The 19,021-nt window shown below is 44.7% G+C and overlaps 1 protein-coding gene across 4 annotated transcripts in view; it reads left to right on the top strand.

Moving 5' to 3' along the window:
* Positions 1–19,021, top strand: part of Ctnnd2 (catenin (cadherin-associated protein), delta 2) — a gene marked incomplete at its 5' end in the record, with an annotated part of 372,103 nt that overhangs the window by 238,747 nt on the left and 114,335 nt on the right. For all 4 annotated transcript variants that reach the window (XM_013515022.1, XM_013515021.1, XM_013515020.1 and 1 more), the window contains 2 exon segments: positions 3,719–3,904; positions 16,507–16,680. In XM_013515022.1, the coding sequence (XP_013370476.1) occupies positions 3,719–3,904; positions 16,507–16,680 (360 nt within the window).

The following is a 19,021-nucleotide window of genomic DNA, read 5'->3' as shown; positions in this document are numbered from 1 at the left end:
AAAAAAAAAAAAAAAAAAAATGTCTTGGGTATTTACAGAGGCCTGTTAGCGTGACAGACAAATGACTTTAAAAACAGCTACCAGAGGAGATGGACTGAAGCCACAGTACTGAGCATCTGAATACTCACAGTGGTGAAAGACCAAGGCTTGGGGAGGCCAAGCCTCTTACCATGATGGATACAAAAGAGCTGCAGTGTTCTCTGGACCTCACCGGGGAAAAGACAGTGAAAGTCCACAGCCATGAGCAGAGGCCACGGTCCCCTGCCACCGGCTCTGGAGGGGAAGGTGATCTTCAGGAGCCTGGCTTGAGCACCAGGGAGAAGCAAAGCACAGACATCTGTTTTTGTGTGTTTTCCTTATGTCTCACTTGGTCACATGTTTAATGCTCTCAGAAGACTGTGGAGACCATCACTTTTTAAATCCATGCTTTCCCCCAAAGAGGAAGCTGAAATGGTTGGGAGTTTCAGGCCTGGGAGTCCAAAGACCCGGATGTCCACGCTGAGTAGGAAGAGCCCTGAACCTGGCATTGGATGTGGCCGGTGACAGTGTTCTCTCCACCTCCAGCCCAGTAACACCAGTGCTGTGGCTGGAAGAACGGCAATGGCTGAGCGCCGAGGCCGTTGTAAGGGCCGGAAGTAGTCAGTTACTGAGCAGTGCGTCGCTGGCTGGACGGTGCGGTTGAGTGTTAAGGTGTGGTGATTGTGCCATAATTTTCCACTCAGCCCTCTGCTTAAGCGCTTCTGAGTTTTCACAGTGACAAGTTAGAGGGAAAAAAATAAGTACCTGCTCTCTTTAAGGCCAGGGAAGTTAATGAATAAAAGAGCCTGGCTTCCGTGCAAGCGCTCGACTCTGCTCCTGTAATTGGGGAAGTTGGTTGAATGGGTAACATAGGGTAGAGCACTCTGCAGCCGACTTCCAAACTAGCCCTTTCTAACAGAAAATAAGGAGTCAAAATGACCCTGGTGACCAAGAGGAAGTGCTAAAAGTGCTGTTGACAGGAATGGATGTCATAAGCAAAGCCACCAGCTGCCACCAGCCTTCTGCTGGCATCCTGGGTCCTTTTTGTGTTTTCTTTCTCCCATTCCTTTGGAGAAGAGCTCTTAAATTGGTAACCTACCTAAACCACACCAGACTGCCACGCTCCAGGAAGCTTAATGAGAGACACGAGTTCAGTCCCAGGAGCTGCACCGTCCTCCTCCCCTCCCCACCTCCCCTCATCATCTCCCCTGCTGTACGTAGACTATAAACCATTTCTCAAAACTGCAGATTGAGTCCCCAGAAGTCTGTTAAACAAAAGAATGGTGAAGCCCCCGGGGAAGACGAGCAGTGAGATGAGAAGGAAGTTTACTCTCCCACATCTTTGATGTAAGAAAAATCATTGTGAGCCGATTTAAAAATCGCTCTGACTTATGCCATAACATTTTCCTTCCTGCGAGAGGCTTTTCTGTCTTTCACGCCTCGTCCTGTGTTTACCTGCTTTCATGCCGGGTTCCCTTTTTGATGCTGAGGGGATGCTTGAAATAGAAAATCAAGTTGACTCAAAGCCTGTGGGATCAGCAGCCTGTGAGACCTTGAACATCTGACAAGAAAGGCAGAGGCTCCTGAGCACTGGTTCTCCTAGCCCGCTCTCACTCTCTCCATAGTCAAGTAAGGGCGCAGGCTGCCTTTTATCAGGTTCCAGCCAGGAGACAAAAGTGGGTCGGGGATTAGATCCTGTGGCTCCCACCCTTCCAGCGCGATCCTGGACTGCAGAGAGGCCCAGCGTGCAGTCAGAGTCACGAGAGCTGCTGGCCCCTGCAGGGTAGAAGTATGCTCTCTGCCTTCAGTGCTCGCGGCCATGCAGATGTCTTTAAAGGTGATGGCCAAGTTGATATACTGAAAAGGAAACTTAGCTCCCTTGAGTCCCTCCCCTCCCTCATTTTGCCCTTTTAAAACACTAGGCATTTTATTTCCCTCTTCTCCTGGTGCCAGCTCAAGAATCAAGGCCAGACCATCAGCTCTGGTCTTCCTCTGCACAAGGTCTTGGGATCAATGGTGCACACTTGGCAGGTGATACAGCAGCTACAACTACTGAACTCACAGTTATGTAATTGTGTTACTGTAGCAGGAGGGCAGCCGTAGGTAATAAGAAACACATGAGCACGGTGGGCTCCAGCAGTACATACGTCCAGCAAGCTACAGGTTGATTTTGGCCCCTCCTTTCAGCAACCAGAAGTTATTAGAACTGGTGTTTCCTGAATTCCACACTGCACTTCAGAGGGTGACAAGGAATACTGTTCCAAGAGCTGTGTCTGGAATTCATGCAACCTCGCAGTAGCCTAAGGAGCTGATACTTTATCATCACATCCTGTATACAAAGGAGAAAGGGGAAGCACAGAGACAGCCAGCACTTTGCATAGGAATACACAGCTGATTAGTTGGCAGAATCAGGAGTGGTACCCCGGCCACGCCCACTGGCTCAAAGTCACATGCCTGGACCTATAAACTGTGCTGTCACCCAACATTACTAATGGTACTGACCCTGCCATAGCATTTTCTACATTCTAGGTTTTCTTCTCAGTACTGTTATGATGCATTAGTTTCCTGTTGCTGCTGTAACAAATGACCACAAACTGGGCTATTTAAAAAAAGAAAACATTTATTGTCTTACAGTTCTAGAGAGCAGCAATCCAAAATTGTTCTTGTTGGGCTAAAATCAAAATGTTATCAGAGCTGGTTCCTTCTGGAGACTCCAGAGGAGAATCCATTTTCTTCCCCATACCAGCTTCTAGAGGCCCCACATTCCTCGGCTTGTGGCTTCTTCCACAGTCGTCAGAGCTAGCAGTGGCTGCTGACATCGTCCCACATCCTGACCCTGACTTCTGCTCCCCTCTGTCCCTGGCAGGACCTTTGTAATTGCACAGGTCTCCTGGGTAATCCAGATCATTTCCCCACCTGAGAATCAGTCAGTTAGCAACCTTAATCTCCCCTTCCAATACAGCCTCAGTCATTCCCAGGTTTTAGACATTAGGATGCGGACAGGTTGGGAGTATTATTCTGCCCACCGCGTGCACACATATTAACCCCCAACCCGGATCCATGCAGAGGGATGGGGTCCTACTGACCCGTGTACAGAAAAGGAGCCTGAGTCCTAGCAATGCCAAATGCACCATCCAGAGTCACATGGCTAAGAGTCAGAGGCTTAGGTGCCCAGCCCTATAACACGCCCCGTTAGCCACTGTTTATTCCCTTTGCTAAGTGTGGCCACTTCTGGGCCCAGTGACCACACCCTCCACTTTCCTGGGACATTGCTGGCTTGCAACATTTTACACCTAGAAAATGCCCCGGTAGATGGCACACGTGAGTATCACCCGCTGGCGCTCACAAAACGTAGTACTGTGCTCCTCGTGCTTCGGACCTGCAAACCCAGCGCAGGCACTGACTATACGTGGATGTGTGGGACCACTGTGTAGTTCCTCCCCTCTCCCAAGTTAATTTCAATCCACAGTGACAGACAGTTAGAGAGTAACTGTCATTCATGAGTCATTTCTCTGTGGGCAGCTTCTCAAACTCCTTTCGTCCGTGGCTGTCAGGAGAGCCGTTAGAAGCAGGAGCTAAATGCATAGCAAGAGAACTGCGAACGTGGAGACAGACCACTTTGGCAGCATGGAGGAGTGGAGCACCAGGAGGTCCTTACTCATCCTCCTGTTTCCTCTTTCTTTTTTCTTTCACTCTGCAGACCGTTGAAAACTGTGTGTGCATCTTAAGGAACCTCTCCTACCGGCTGGCAGCAGAAACGTCTCAGGGACAGCACATGGGCACGGACGAGCTGGACGGGCTGCTTTGTGGTGAGGCCAACGGCAAGGATGCGGAGAGCTCTGGGTGCTGGGGCAAGAAAAAGAAGAAAAAGAAATCGCAGGATCAGGTGATGTTGGAGACTCGCAGCTGCATGCAATTATCCCCTTCCCTCGTTACGACTTTCATATTCCAGCCGTATATATAGACGCAGGGCCCCGCTTTCTCAGCACGAGGTGCAATCACGAAGACGCCTGCAGTCTTCCTGCAGGAATTTCACAGCTGAGATGGTGGAAGTTAAATAACTTCCCCAGTGTCTTGCAGCTGAGCCAAGATAGGAAATTTCAAAATATGAAAAAAGCCATCCAAGCACCAAGGAGCTCTGACATCCCAGCTCTTAGAGCGTAGCTAGAGCCAGGTGCCAACTCCGCGGTATGTGGACTCACGTGTGTTTCTGGCTGCCACGCCAGGGGTGGAGGTGACCAGAGAAGTGGATAAGGAAACCCAGCAGGTGATTCGCAGCAGGTTTTGAAATGCTTAGTTACGCAGTCTCAAGTTCACCCCTGGAGGTGGGGTAGCAGCCTGGGGTTTCACAGCCCTTCGACAGGATCGCATCAGAACTTTGGCTGTGGGGGGTGATTTGAATCAATTCAGAGCCCTGCGGCAGGAGAGCGAGCCTTGTTCAACACCAAGCAGTAAGCTTGCCCTGGAGCAGCTGCAGGGGGCTCCACTGCCTTGAACTGAGGCTGACGGGAAGCTGCCTCACCCAGGCGTCACAACAGCCTTACCTGTGCCTGGTGAATCCATCACCACCCCGGAAAGGGAGAGCTGCCATTCGGCTGCCGCCCCCCCATTCTACCCAGTGGATTTCCCATGTCCCCAGACACTGTGGGTGGTCACACATGGTCCCATGTATACCTTCCCCTGGACACAATGGCTGGACACATCCAGCCACATTCTGAGCACACTCATACATCCAGTGACCTTTCCTGGCACTGAGGCCACAGGTCCAGGTGTCCCTGGACACTGTACTCATACAACCGGCCACTAAGGATGGTGCTGACCCGGGACCTAGGATCTGACTGGGAAAGGGCCAAAACCGACAATTCTCCCTGTCCATCGGGGTTTGAATTCCAGATAAATATGCAGAAAAATTTCTTTAGATGCCAGCCTAGTGTATGTGTGTTTGTTCATTTGTTTGATTGCTTGTTTGTGACAATCTGCAGGGTCTCTCTGTAGTCCAGGCTGGCTTTGAACTCACTGAAAACCTCCTGCCTCAGCCTCCCAAGTGCTATGGGATTATAGGTGTGTGCTACCATGCCCAGCCTAGCCCAGTGTTTTGTAAAATATTTGAGGAATAGTTTTACAAGGAGGAAAAGGGTTTTTTTTTTAACTTTTTAAAATAAAGATGAATGATAATCTAGACTTTTTTGTTTTTTGAGGTACTAGAGATTGAACTCAGGGCCTCCACACCTCAGCCATTTTTTTTTCTTGAGACAGGCTCTTACTAAATTGCCCAGGCTGGGCTGGAACTTATGATCCTCTTGACTCAGCCTCCCAGAGTACAGGGACTACAGGTGTGCACATTCCTCCCTGTTTAGGAATTTGTTCTTACATGGAGTTCCCAAATCTTCCTTGAGTGCATCAATGATGGCATTTTTGGGTTGGGTTCTCAAGGTGTTTGCAGCCCCTGAGATTCACTGGGTTTCTTCCCACGACTTCTGGGCCTGCAGGTTCAGCTCATGCATGCCTGGGCTCTGAAGGTCCACACTCTTCCTCGGTGATGGGAGCAGTCAGTCCTCTGGGACTGAGCTGTGGTTCTTAACTTGGCTGTCAAAAACCTCTCACCAAGGGGTGCAGAGGACGCCCGTCAGCATTTGTTAGACCTTACCAAGTACTGGGCTCTGTCCTCGGGTTTGAACCAGAACTTCAGGGAGCCGTTGCATTCTGTTCCATGGTGCCGGAGGGCCACACAGCTTTCCTCGGAAATGTGGATTACAGCGCAGAGGTCGGCAGGAGGAATGACTCTGGGCAGGGATGTGTTGCTGCCCAATCCCCAGGGACCGTGCCCTAGGTCTCACCAAGACCCAAGGTCTTAGTTTCCTAGGACCCCAGGCAACTCTGGAAGCAAATTTGGGGGTTACATTAGCAGAGCATTATTAGTGTTGGCTGAGAAGCTTTCCACCAAGGTTGAGCTCACTCTGATTTCAGGGTTGGATGCCCAGTGTTCACGCATCCCGTGCCTCTGAGGGGTGACTCGAGCAAGATGCTGATGCTGACATGGCCTCCCCAGTATGGCCAAGAAACCCTGACATGCGTGGAGAGCATGAGGAGTTGATTGGGTTCCAAGAAATGGGCAATCAGAGGGGCAGGGGCATCTGAGACCTCACCCCATAAACAGCCCCAATTTCCTGTGTAGCCCCTCTGTGCAACCTCGAGCAAGTGATTTCACAAACTTAGAGTGTTGCCCTTGCACCATCTTTTATGACACTGATACGCTGCTTTCTAAGCTGAGTATAATAGTTATTAATAAAATGTTATGATTTTTTTTACCAAAAAAGTCTAAATGAAAATCTATGAGTCATTCGTCCCATTTTTTTTCTTGTAATATTCTTTAAGGAAAAAAAAGTATTTCTTTTAGGAAGTTTTGCTGAAACTGCCATAAGTTAAAATGCATTGGAATATTGTTATTCATGGAGAAGCTTCAAAGTTATGATTTCAACCAAATGGTAGTTTTTAAAGGCTTTTTAACGCGGTGTAAATTATTACAAAACTATTTTGAAGTGCCAGAAAATTCAATATCAAGCTTAATGAGGATGTAAACAGACAACAATTATGCTTGTTTCAAAAACCATTTAGTGTGATTTATCAAGCTCAATGTAGTTTAAAAGTCAAAAGTAGAAACTGTCTTGCGTTGAAAGACTGATGGGAAGGGAGCAAGGCTGGAAGTCTTGGAATTGGGGTGAGGAGTGAAGGCTGGACACAAGAGTGAACAAAGGAGAGGAATAGGAGGATGCCATCAAATCCAGCAGGTTGGTGAGCAAGGTGGCGAGTGCCTACCTGCTGGCTGCAGCGAGAACTGTGTCTAGATGTCGCCACCTGCTGGACAAGGTTGGCACTGGGGCAAGCCTTGGGTCTCCAGAAAATGAGCAGAAGCTTCCCCTACTCATTTTTGTAGGGTTTGGCAAGTCACCATGGCTCTATGGGAGCCAAGTAGTCTGCAGGAATCGGGCAGTGGAACTCTTACCAGGCCTCTCCAGGATGAACCAGCTTTGCAAACTCGTGAACCATGGGTGATCTTCAAGGTCTGAAGCCGAGTTATCTTGACTAGAAGCTTCTGGAGAGCTCTAGGCATGTAGCTTTAGAGATGGGCAAATATCATCAGTTTTCCTGACTGTATGCAGGCAGAGTCAGGGTGTGGGTTTGGTTTGGTTTTGTCTTTGTTGTATTGGAGATGGGACCCAGAGCCGTCAAACTGAGGTACATGCCTAGCTCCCTGAAAGTCAGCTTTCTAAAGACCTCTCAGTAATTAGAGAAAAAATACAATGCAAAGAGGGAGCGCATGGTATAAAAACATTTTGGGTGTACAGATGTACAAATAGACATTGATACAGAGGACAGAGGAGCCAAATTGCTAACGGGAAGCAAAGGTGATGAAAAATCATTGCCTTGATGGCCCCAGAGCTTGCTCTAGTCTATACATTTATGTTAACTCTTACACTTAGTATTCGTGTTTTGAACCTGAGAAAAATACTCTACCATTCTGAAGGTCAGCCTTAGTTATAAGAAAAATCTCACGAAAGTTTCCTCTTAAATCTTTGATAGAGATTTGTATATAACACAAATGTACAAGGCATTATCAACAAACACAGCAAGTGTTTAAATTTCTTAATTTGGTACAGTGAAATACAACCCATGAATCCCCTCCCAATACTCCCCTCCACTTTGAACGCATTCACCCCACCCTTCTTGCGACTTTATGAACAGTTTTGGACGTTCTCTTTCATGGGCATCTTTAGTTGTGCTGTTGTGCTGGCCTGGATGTCCAGAACTGATTGAAAACATTTCTCTTTCATAGTCATTTGGACTTTGGGGAGGATCCAGAAATCACACAATGACAGACCTAGTGAATAAGGTGGCTGAGGACATGGCGTCATGTTCTTATGAGCCTGCCATTGCACTGGGTGGCACTCGGCAGCCACGTTGCCCTGACTTGTGCTCACACCTTATAAAAACACTCCTGAAAGAGAACCTTCAGAAGCGCTACACAAAGCTGCAAGAATGTTGGGCGAAGTGTTGGAAGTGAGAGGAAGTGTGTGAGGCGGATTCGTGGGGATGTGTCTTTAGTGTAATAAATACTTTCATGTAAACACACACTGCACTGTTGAATCATCCTTTGTGTGTCATAGCCCTGCTTTTATTTCAAGAAATGGTTGCTACTGAAACCAGTGGACATCAGGCTGTGAGCCCTGTGAGCAGCTGTGTTCGACACCTGCATGCCTCACCTTCTGGTGTGAAAGGACTTCGCAGACTCGTTCATGCTCAACGCTGTGCTCAGGGCTTGTTGCTGAATTAAGAGAATTTCCAGGTTCCTCTAGTCTGTTTCAGGCCAAAGCAGACTGCATGTCTTATGCCAAGAAGGCAGTCTTGCCCGGAAGTCTCTGCTCTTCAGCAGGGCTTTGTACCAAGAACCCGTCAGCTCCGGGCAGGGGCCACCCTGTGGACTGAGGTCCAGGGAAATGCAAGGAGACTCAACTGCTATGTTCACTTTTTGCATCTTTCAAAGACATAAGGGGGTTTGGGGATAGGGCCAAGAATCCTGCGATGGTGTCCAGGGGCGGCCACTGCTCCAGTGTAGTCCAGAGGAATAGGACACCATCCTCTCTCTGACTGTGGCCCGAAGACCGAGGCCTTCAAGGCCCACTCAGAGTGAACCTGGCTCAAACAGAGAAACCCACTGAGAAAAACCAAACGAAATGAGCAGGATCCATAAGAAATCAAAACCTCTCTTTATATTTTTTAAAAATGTAAATACCTTTGAAAGTGGAGGTATTTGCATAGTAAAGGACATAAACAATCAGAATCCAGACATGATTTTGATCCAGTATTTTTGTATGGTCGATTTTCTTTCATGATCACCTTTGTCTCATAGTTAAGCACATTGTAGATTTAAGAGGTAATATTTTTCTCCATTTTTAGCCCTTTTCTTAGGTTATAGATGCCAAAGGCATAGATGAATAGAGTTTCAACCTTCTAGGGCAGTTTATCCCATGACACAGGCTGAGCCCTTTCCTTGCTGGAAAATAGCCCCATTGCAAGAGTCAACCCACCCTTCTTTTTAGTAAATGAGAGTGTTTCCAAATTTTTACTCATAAAAATTGTAATAAACATCTGTGTAGTTAAATCTCACTTACCTCCTTAATCGTGCATTAAGGATACATCCTTCAAAATGAAATATGTGGACCAAATGCAATTTTTGTTGTTTTGGATACACAGAAGAAATTTTGTCTTAATCACCATCCGTGTCAGCTTAACTGTATGGATTTGGTGTTGCATTAACACCTTACGGATATGTCTGCGTGACGTGGATGAGCTTAGGTTTTCATTTCCTCACGTCACACGTGGTTTTTTTTCATCCAGACAGTTTTCCTTCCCTTGTTTGTGACCATACTTTCTCTTTCGGTGCTTGCTACCATTTCCTCTCTGGCCATCTGCTTCAGCTGCCGGTCACTTACTTGCTCATCTAGGCTGGCTCCACTCTGGTCTCACCTGGCCCTCACCCCACCGTACACTGGGAGCTCCTGGGTTCGCTCGGCTCTCCCGTGTCCTGGAGGAGCACACCACATGCACGTGCACACACCCGCTGCAGTCTTGCGCAGCGACTCTGCTCCTATCCATGAATGAAATTCTTTCTCCTCCTTCCAGCAGTACCTACATATGCTGCTCTTCTATTTTAGGCCAGTTTGCAGACTTAGAGCTCTGTTTCAGCTGCTCCATTTAGGTTCCTAGTTACGCTTTACCACCCCAAAGTTCACACCAGCTGAACTCGGTGTCACGGACTAGCAGACCAGGCTTCGCCAGCATCAGCACAGGAGATATTTGGGGCCGATAATTCTCTGTTGTGGGTCTGTCCTGTTCATCATAGGCTCTTTACCAGCATCCCTGACCTCTACCCTCTAGATTCTCTTAGCACCTTTTCCCCTGGTTGTGACAACCCCACAGCCCTGCACACTTAGACAGTTGTCCCTTTGACGGGTAAAATTGCCCTGACTGAGCCCAGTCAAGACCAGACTGTCTTTCAAGAGATGAGTCACCAAACACCCAAGACCACAGGGTCATCCAAAGGACACGGATATGTCAGGGACATAGAAGCCCGACCACAGGAGGACCGTACTCCACATTTCCCAAGATGAGGATGGGAAGTTAGGAGCAGAGAAGATTCCCCATGGGCAGTAGTGCTATCCCAATCTTCCATCACAGTCCTTGGAGAAGGGACGGGGTGGCCAGAAGCCTTCTGCTGCTCCTCTTAGGTGCTCAACCACCCTCCGGCACCCACCTGAGGGCTGTGTCCCCACTGGGACCCCTCTGCCTCCTCCCCTCCATGCAGCAGATCAGCAGAGCGCCCTGGAATGGCTGTTGTGCTGGTGCTTTGCTCAGAAAACACTGGATTCTGATTCTTCTTTAATGCTCTTTCTAATCTGTCAAGTACAGAAACCCGCTGCCTTCTGCAGGAGAACCTAGAGACAGTGCAGTGCCTCCAAAACACAACTAACTGGCCACCAACTCTCCTGTCCTCAGCCTCAGCCTCAGCTGCCTCAGTGGCCTCAGAGCAGGGTTTGGGGAAATTCACACACTTAAGCTGCCCTTGTTTTTGAAACTACCAGGAATCAACATGCAGAACCATTTCTCTTCTCGCTTTTCACCGCTAATTGAAAACTTTAAATACCTGTCTCCTCTAAACTCTGCCCGCAAAAGGCTGGAGAGGGTCCTGAAACACTGACGGCAAAATCAACCAGTCTCTGTACTGTTCAGAGCAAGCCCAGCAAAGGCGGCAGACAGAGGATGGGCTTGGAATTGGATTTTTTTTCCCCCCAAAGTACTTAGTGCTGGCTGCAGCCTAATTAAACCAAAACTTACTGGAGAAAACTTTCCCTGGCAGTTTACTGACTTAGAGGCATCTTCTCTATTTTGCAGTGTGCGATTTCCCCTGGGAAGGAAGAATGGGATCTTAAAAGTCAAGAGTATTCCCCTGTTGCTGCGGATTCTCTCCCTTTATCTTGCAGCATTTCTGGTCTGTTATTTATTTCACTGAAGTTCCTTTTAAAGAGTTGTCCCCTGCATATGGAGTGGTTGTGAAACTACCTAATTGGTACAGAAATTTGGGAATTGAATTGCATGAGGGTTGCAGGACCTGTCTTTGCTATTTATGTTTCCAAGATACAGCTCATCAGGAAAGGTTCTTTTCTAAGTGTAGTTTTGACTGGCTGAGACTGGATCAAAGCTATGGCAGACTGGGAGGAGGAGTCCTGGATTTTAACACTTCTCTTGTAATGGAAGTTTTGCTCCCCACTTAGTGAATGCTTCCGGTTTCATCTCTGTGGTACCCAGCCCAAGGTGTTGGAGACCAGAGGCTGGGACCGTTTGTGAGCTAGTTCAGCAGGGGAGGTGAAATTGTAATTCTCCTTATTTAACAGGGGCCCTTATAAATGTAATAGTGATGGTCATCTGTGAGTTCCCATACCATGAGGAACCCTGCATTTACAAAGTCTCTTTGTGAAGTATATTGATATCTTGACCTATATTTTTTTCACTTTCTGACTTTCAACCATAGGTTATGCAATTCTCTTCATATAAGGAGCAATTGGCTTCCATCATTCTATCCTCTAGTCAACTGAGACAGAAATCTTTTAAATAGAATTTAAGCGCTATAAGGAAACCAAAAGTATTTTTAATGTTTTTGAATTTTTAATTTGCACATAGTTGTATATATTTATGGGGTTCAATATGCCATCTCAATGCATATAGATAATATGTAGTGATGACAGCATAATTTGCATACCAGTCACCTCAAACATTTTTTATTCTTTTTTTATTGAGAACATTTAAAATCCTCTCTACTAGCTTAAAGTACGCAAGTGATTGTTGTCAACTGCAATTACCCTACCGGACTATGAAATATTAGTTGCTCCTTCTATCCAACTGCAGCCCAGCATCCAGCTACCCATCGAAGACAGCACTACTCTTAGATTGCTTTCTTCTCAAGCAGACATTTTTTGGAGGGATGTGCTCTTATTTTATTTTGCTGTCTCGGTTATAGCTAGGATTCCCCTGCCCTTCTTAATTTTTGTTTTATTTTTCTTAGCCCGTCTCTGCAGTACATAATGAGGAGTTGTTCATGTACATAACACAACCTCAAGAACATTTCTTGCAATAGTCAACACAACCATATCAAAAAGCATCATGTCTAAAGCTATAACTGAGGAAGTTTGTTATTGTTTTCCTTCCTAAAAAGAATTTTGAACATTGCCTTCTGGATGGGAGAACACAGATTTTCAGTTCTACACAATTTTAGAAGTTGGGTGCGATAAACTGGTGCTTTTTAATTTTGCTAGTCATACAGTAATACATTTGGAGCCAGTCAGGAAACTGCTGATATGTTACTGACAAGTTAGAAGTGACCAAAGCTAACTTACTGGTTCACGTGATCTACAGTCAACATAATTCTCCACATGCAACCGTTGCTTTCTGCCGGCCGTCCCCAGTGGAGCTTCCTGGCAGGAAGGTCGGTATATGGAGAGGGTTCCCTAACAGGAAGGTTTTGGGGGGTATTTACTATGTTAGTAAAAAAAAGTTCAAAAACTTTGGTTAAACTCATTTAATTTTGAGCTTTGTGAACTCTAACTATATGTGTAAAAGCCTAAATTCCTATAAATAAGATGAATAAGAGGAATGTTAACACCAGGACTACATTCTTGGTATTTTACCTCCTTAACAGCATTTGAATGCCTTCTATAAAACCATTTCCTTTGTCACATAGAAATCTCTCTCTCCTGACTCCAGAACCTGTTGCTTCTGTTATTTTCATATAATTTGAACATGTAAGTGGTACCTCAAGAATCAATCCCAGCTACAACATTTCTGAGTTTTATGTGTTACAAAGTGACAGATGAAAATAAACATATTGTACCAAATTGCAGAAAACTCACATAACTCTTAAAAACCGTGGGGAAGAAGCAGAGAAGATGAAATTTAGTGAAAAGCACTTTTAAGTGATAAATGCCTTTCTTCTCTTTATTTTGTTTTCCCTTTGTCTCTACTCTGCTTGATTTTTAAACTGCAACCCACAGAACGGATGTGTGCATGGATGCGTGTGAAAACCGGATAGTACAGATAAATATGCTAGAAATATTGTACTGATTTGCCCATGTTGTTTTCTACAAATACTTTGTTTCCATAGTTGGACCATTTCCTCTGTCACATAAGAACCTCTCTCTGCTAACTCATAACATGTTGCTTCATATTTCAAACTCTTATAGGATTTTTGGTTCTATGTCCTCAAGATGTAGTTAAGAACAGAGTTTGCAAAGGGTTTATGAATATAGTCCTATGTTCTAAAGGACTAAACAACTGAGTGGTTGTATTTTTCATGTGTCAAACATTTATTCACTATTTGCCTTCACTCAGTGATCCAGTTTTGTAGAAATGCTAGAAAAGAAGAAGCCTTTGTTTAAATTTATAAATGAATTGCTTCCCTTTTGGTAAAGGAGTTGCATATTGCACAGTTTCTCCTGGACCTTCACTTAGAATATGATCAGCATTAAAAGTTTGCGTGAGCCCTGTGTGGTGAGGTGTGCTTGTAATCACTGTGCTCTGGCATGCTGAGGCAGGAGGATGGCCATTTTGAGACCAACCTGGGAAGTTTAGGGACTTAGCAAGACTCTGTCTCTATATGAAAAATAAAAAAGGACTGGGGATATAGCTCAGCATGAAGACCTAGGTTCAATGCCCATTACTAAATAAAAAACTAGATGAGAAAAAGTAGGACCGAAACCAAAGAGACAAGATTTGCTTGTGCAGGGCAAAGCATCACCTACACCATCACCTACACCAGTCAGTCCTGCCTTCACCACCATCCTTTGGCTTTTTGAAGCTGGTTAGCTGGGTGGAATAATGTCAGGGTTGTCACTAGGTTAATGCAGTACTTCAGGCTACTTCTAACCATTTTCATTGGTGAAAACCTCTTTTTCATGGACAACTGATACTTCCCCCAAATAAAGTCAATGGAAGTTTGAATAAAGGACCTAGATACGTGTCAGATACATTGGCTGGCTTTGCAGTCATTCTTTTTCTCCACCTTCTGAAGTACCAAAGAATCCCCTTTGAACTCCATCCCTAGCTGCCATCAAAGATGATTGATATTCACGTCGGTTGTGCTTTTGTTTCCTTCAGATTCTCTCATTAGCCAGTAAGAAATGATTGTAATTAAAAGTAGCGAAGAGTGACATCGATGACCTGTCAAAGCAGAAGATGATTGTCTTTCGGTTTAACTGTTTATCCTGCTTTATCGAGCAGGAGTTAGAAAAGTACAGAACAGTACCTAGGAAACCATCACATGCCCCCTCTTCCCTCTCCTACACGCCAGCCACATCTGCAGTGAGTGCCTAGTCACCACCTCTGCCAACACCCTGCTGTCACCTCAGCACGCACACCGGAAATCTCATCCATGTTGAGCTGAAATTTCATACTCTCTTTTTTCTGGATAGTATTAGATGTTTATATGAAAAGGCACTTTCAATGTTGAAGGAGATGGCAAAATAGATAATGAAACAAACAAAACCTAGTGAAATATCTTGCCGTTTCTTATTATCTGAGCACAAAACCTCGTGCCTGCAAACTGGTTTCCTTTGAGAAGCCAGTATTGCTGCTGCTTTACCATCCAACTTCAGGAAACCATGAAACGACTGTCATCATTTCCGAGTGCTATCTTTCTGTGCAGCACGATGACTGAGTCAAATAACGAGCCAGGTGCAGAGTGACTGGACTGAGTCACTTTCAGTTTGTTTTTAATATTTAAAAGAGAAATGGGGCTTCATCGGTAGACAGACTGTGCACAGGTGTGGAGTCATCTTTCAAGTGGCCGAGATGAGGCTTTGGTTAAAGGAGCAGGAAGCTTGAGACACCAAATGTCTTTGTTACAGCGTAGAAGTAGAGTGACAAGTCACTGACCGCGCCCTTTAATGGAAAGTCCAACATCTGTCCACAGGGTGTCATTCGTTGCTGGCCCTTGATATAAACTGACCTGTGTTACCATTGAGGACAGTTTTTAATTTTTCTCTTGGAAAATAAATAATGAAATTCTTGAAATTGTATGTGGCAGTTAAATAACTGTACAATATCTCTAGTAGCATAAAAGTTTCCATTGTTAGGTTGCAGGGATAGGAGACAAGCCTATATTTTTTCCAGTGAAATTTTCAAAGTTAAAGAATTTAGACTATGAAATAAAGTTTTGTTTTTACATTTATTCCCTCATTTATACATATATAAAATACCTGCAAGAAAATTTAGGATATATCATTTACATTATATTTTAAGGAATTATTCATGAAAAGAAGTAAGCTAAATAGCTAGGTATTCTCACCTTAAACTTATAAAAAATTGTTTTGTTTTACTATGATTTTTCTCAGAAGTGAATATGGGTATATTTTTTCTAAACATACAGTTTATTTTATTTCTCTCCTCATGATATTCATTTCCTTTAGTTTTACAAAAGACAAAAGTTTCATGTAATCAAAGTTCAGAATCATATCAATTTGTAATGTTCTTTAAATCATAAGAATGATAAATTTAAAATATAGGAAAAAAGAAAAACATTGTAGTAATGCATTTTCATGATTATTGTGGGTTTTTTGTGATGAAGCAGAAGCTTCCATACTGCTTCACATCTTACTTTGTTCAACTTTTATTGTTATCATTTGTCCAAGTTGCTAAAGTCCTCATAACTGTTATTTTTAATGGTGTGCTTATTCTTTTGTGCTTATAAGCTATAATTTTAGAAATTATGTGTAATTAATTTTTAATTACATCTTCTCCTGTTATTCATTACATTCAATCCAGTGCAAATATATTACTCTATAATCTACACTTGCCTGTAGCTCATGCCCATGCATCTAATAAACCAAAGCAGTTTTCTGTCTTTCATTCGTTCTGTCATTTGTTTGTTGGAAGTAGTGATGGTACCCAAAGTCAAGCAAATATGCATCTTACAAATTATGTAGGAATTGTCACAATTATGCATAAGAGTTGTGCATAAGTAATCATAGTTCTCCATAAGGAGTGAAGGATTTTGATGTTGGCAGCTACCTTGCAACAGCTGAGGTATGCTGTTTATAAAAGATGCTCCCTTGCACTCTCACCTCTTCCTACCCAGCCAGCCTAACTCATCTCTGATCTCATTTCCTGTAGCGAGAGTGTTGCAGTTGTTGTCAGGCAGCATACATACCCTTTCAGCCGCTGGTCACAGTCACTTCTGGCCATGCTTTTGCCCGCTCCACCTCTGTCATAAGTTCCCCATGGCAAGAATGGCTCTCTAGCCGGGGTGGACCCCATACTCCTGGCCTTCGTGCTGCTGATGTTCGCCACCTGTTGTGATGTGTGCCTGTGATGTGTGCAGAAGGGAACGCCGGAAGCATGAAGATGTTAAAGATGTTTACTCTCTCGTTTTTCTTCCACCAGTGGGATGGAGTAGGACCTCTTCCAGACTGTGCAGAACCACCAAAAGGGATCCAGATGCTGTGGCACCCATCCATAGTCAAACCCTACCTCACGCTGCTCTCTGAGTGCTCAAACCCAGACACGCTGGAAGGGGCAGCAGGCGCCCTGCAGAACTTGGCTGCAGGGAGCTGGAAGGTACGGCTAGTTCGTTGCAATACAAAAGAAATCTGGAGTGATGAGCGAGTCTGTAGGATACAAGTATAGTTGTGAGAAATGTAACTCTGATAAAGAATTTTAGGATATTAGAGAAAAAAAACTAATGTGTTGAATCTTTGGACTTAGAAAGGTACCTCTTTAAAAAGAATTTTTTTTTTAATGGTCTCAAGGGTCCTTCAAAACCATCCTGAACTCAGAGGAATAGATGAGAGGCCAGTCATTGAAAATGCTGTAAAATGTGTGCTATTCTGTGTGGATAGCTGAGCTACTTCACTTTCAGGGCTGACTGTGATTTGTTGATGTTTTTAAGGCACTCCCATTGACTGTTGAGGAAATGGATCTCCAACTCATGTGACAACTTCACATGTTGTACTAGGATCCAGTCCCAAAAGAGAACCCTTTGCATTTCTAAGTTACCGCTTACAAGGAAGAAAACGATTGTTATTTTGGCAAAGTTGTTAAAGCCAATGTATAACTGTAAGGCAATTAAGAGAGCCAGTTTCTCTGAGTCTTCATAAACTTACACCATTTCCCATTTTCACAGAACTCCTCAGAGATGTTGGTTTGGGTAGAAGGGCTTCACCTGAACAAAAAATTCCCAAGTCTGGTCTCTGAGATCTTGTCCCATAAAAACGTGTTACCACTGTTAGAAGAAGGAAGGCACACAGGGGAAATGTCAAGATAGAAAATAAAAGGAGTTTTTATTTTTGCCATCATGTTCCATCCACTTACCATCAAAGCTCGGGGTCTGGAAAACTCATAAGTCACTCTTTCCTTTGACATTTATCCACTTCAAAGTGGTGTTAATGTTGACACATGGCTGCAGATCATTTTCAGAGGTTCAGAGCCACGCTGTCACAGAGACTAGCCTCGGAACTGTCGCGCAGCTGCACATGCCCTTCTGCTTACACCTTCCAAAGTCTGCCTTCTCCGCACCTCCCTCATGGTTTCTCTGTCATTTTTCATTTCCGGTGCTGCAGTCCAAGTTACAGCACTTCCTCCTGCGTCAGCCACGACTTCCCGGCAGTCGGGCCCCCCGCTGATGGGTGACAGGCTCCTCTCTTGAGGGACACCCAGCTGGCCCTCTCCTTCCTACCCTAAAGCCTCCCCCATTGTTTCTATCCAAAGTACTCAGGGGCTAGAAGTGAAGAAGTCTCTTGCATTCAACCAGAAATTGGGGGAGAAAAGTTTCAAAAGCAGACTCACACCGGGTGGGTGCGTGACCTTAACTAACCAAGAAGGGGTCATCGTGGAAATCACTTGTTTGAAAAAGACCTTACACCTTAGGTTCCTTTAAGCTTTGCTTAGTTCTAGGAAGCTTTGCCTCAATTCTCTCCTCAAACCAAGGCTCTGCCTGGTCTGAACATCGATGTCACTTCGTGTGGCTCATCTATGTCATCTTTAAACAGAGATCAGCATTGTGGTGCCTCACTGTACATCATACAGATCTGTCACTGCACAGGGCGCAAGGACGGGAGCAAGGTGTTAGCCCAAGAAGTTGTCACTGGGTGTGGCCAAGAGCATGCAAGTGCTACAGGTCCCCTCCCCAGCCCCCTGCTTCGTGTCACTAACTGGACTGTCATGGACAAGTGGGCTCTGGGCTGCCCCATATTTGGTGGTGACAAATCAAGCATATCACCTTGAGACATGACTTGTCATTTCACCAGTTATCATATTCCTTGAGAAATACATGGGCCCTTATCATGACAATTTAAAAATGAAGCAATGCCTTTGGTCACTAGAAAATGTTGACTTAAGAGCTCAGCTTTTAAACTCTGCAGCTCATCTGTTCCAAAAGTTAAGAGAAGACAGCAATAACATGTGGTAAAATACACCAATCAAACTTCTAGACTTAAAAATATAGTGTCTGAAGCCAAAGCTATGTGGAATGAAATTAACAGCACATAAAATAGTACAGAACAATGATTAGTGAATGTGAAGCTAAAGAATTGCTCTAAACACCAGATTCAAGACGAGTGTTAGCAATTACCCGTTCCTTCATTTGCACCACAGGTCCTTGCAGAGCTACTAAGACTGTTCCCTGAAAGGGAGTCCAGTGCATAAGCCCCTCGTGAGCCAAAGTCAAGTCTCACTTATCTCTTTGTACCCCTACTACTTGCCCTGTGCTTTGCTGAGCAAAAATCACTCAAACACCAGTATTTGCCTCAAGCAGTGTCTATCCACATGTGTTTCTCTGTGGACATCTATCAGTCTGTAAGAATTTAGTAGCACATATTATGGACAGGCTGTCCTCAGATGATCACACTTTATGACCCTTTACTTGGTTCTTTGATAGGAGTGTAATATATAATATAAAATG

Source organism: Chinchilla lanigera, unplaced genomic scaffold (genome assembly GCF_000276665.1).
Source record: "Chinchilla lanigera isolate Chin_1 unplaced genomic scaffold, ChiLan1.0 scaffold00025, whole genome shotgun sequence".
Taxonomy (NCBI): Eukaryota; Metazoa; Chordata; class Mammalia; order Rodentia; family Chinchillidae; genus Chinchilla; species Chinchilla lanigera.
This window is presented reverse-complemented; position numbering and strand designations above follow the sequence as displayed.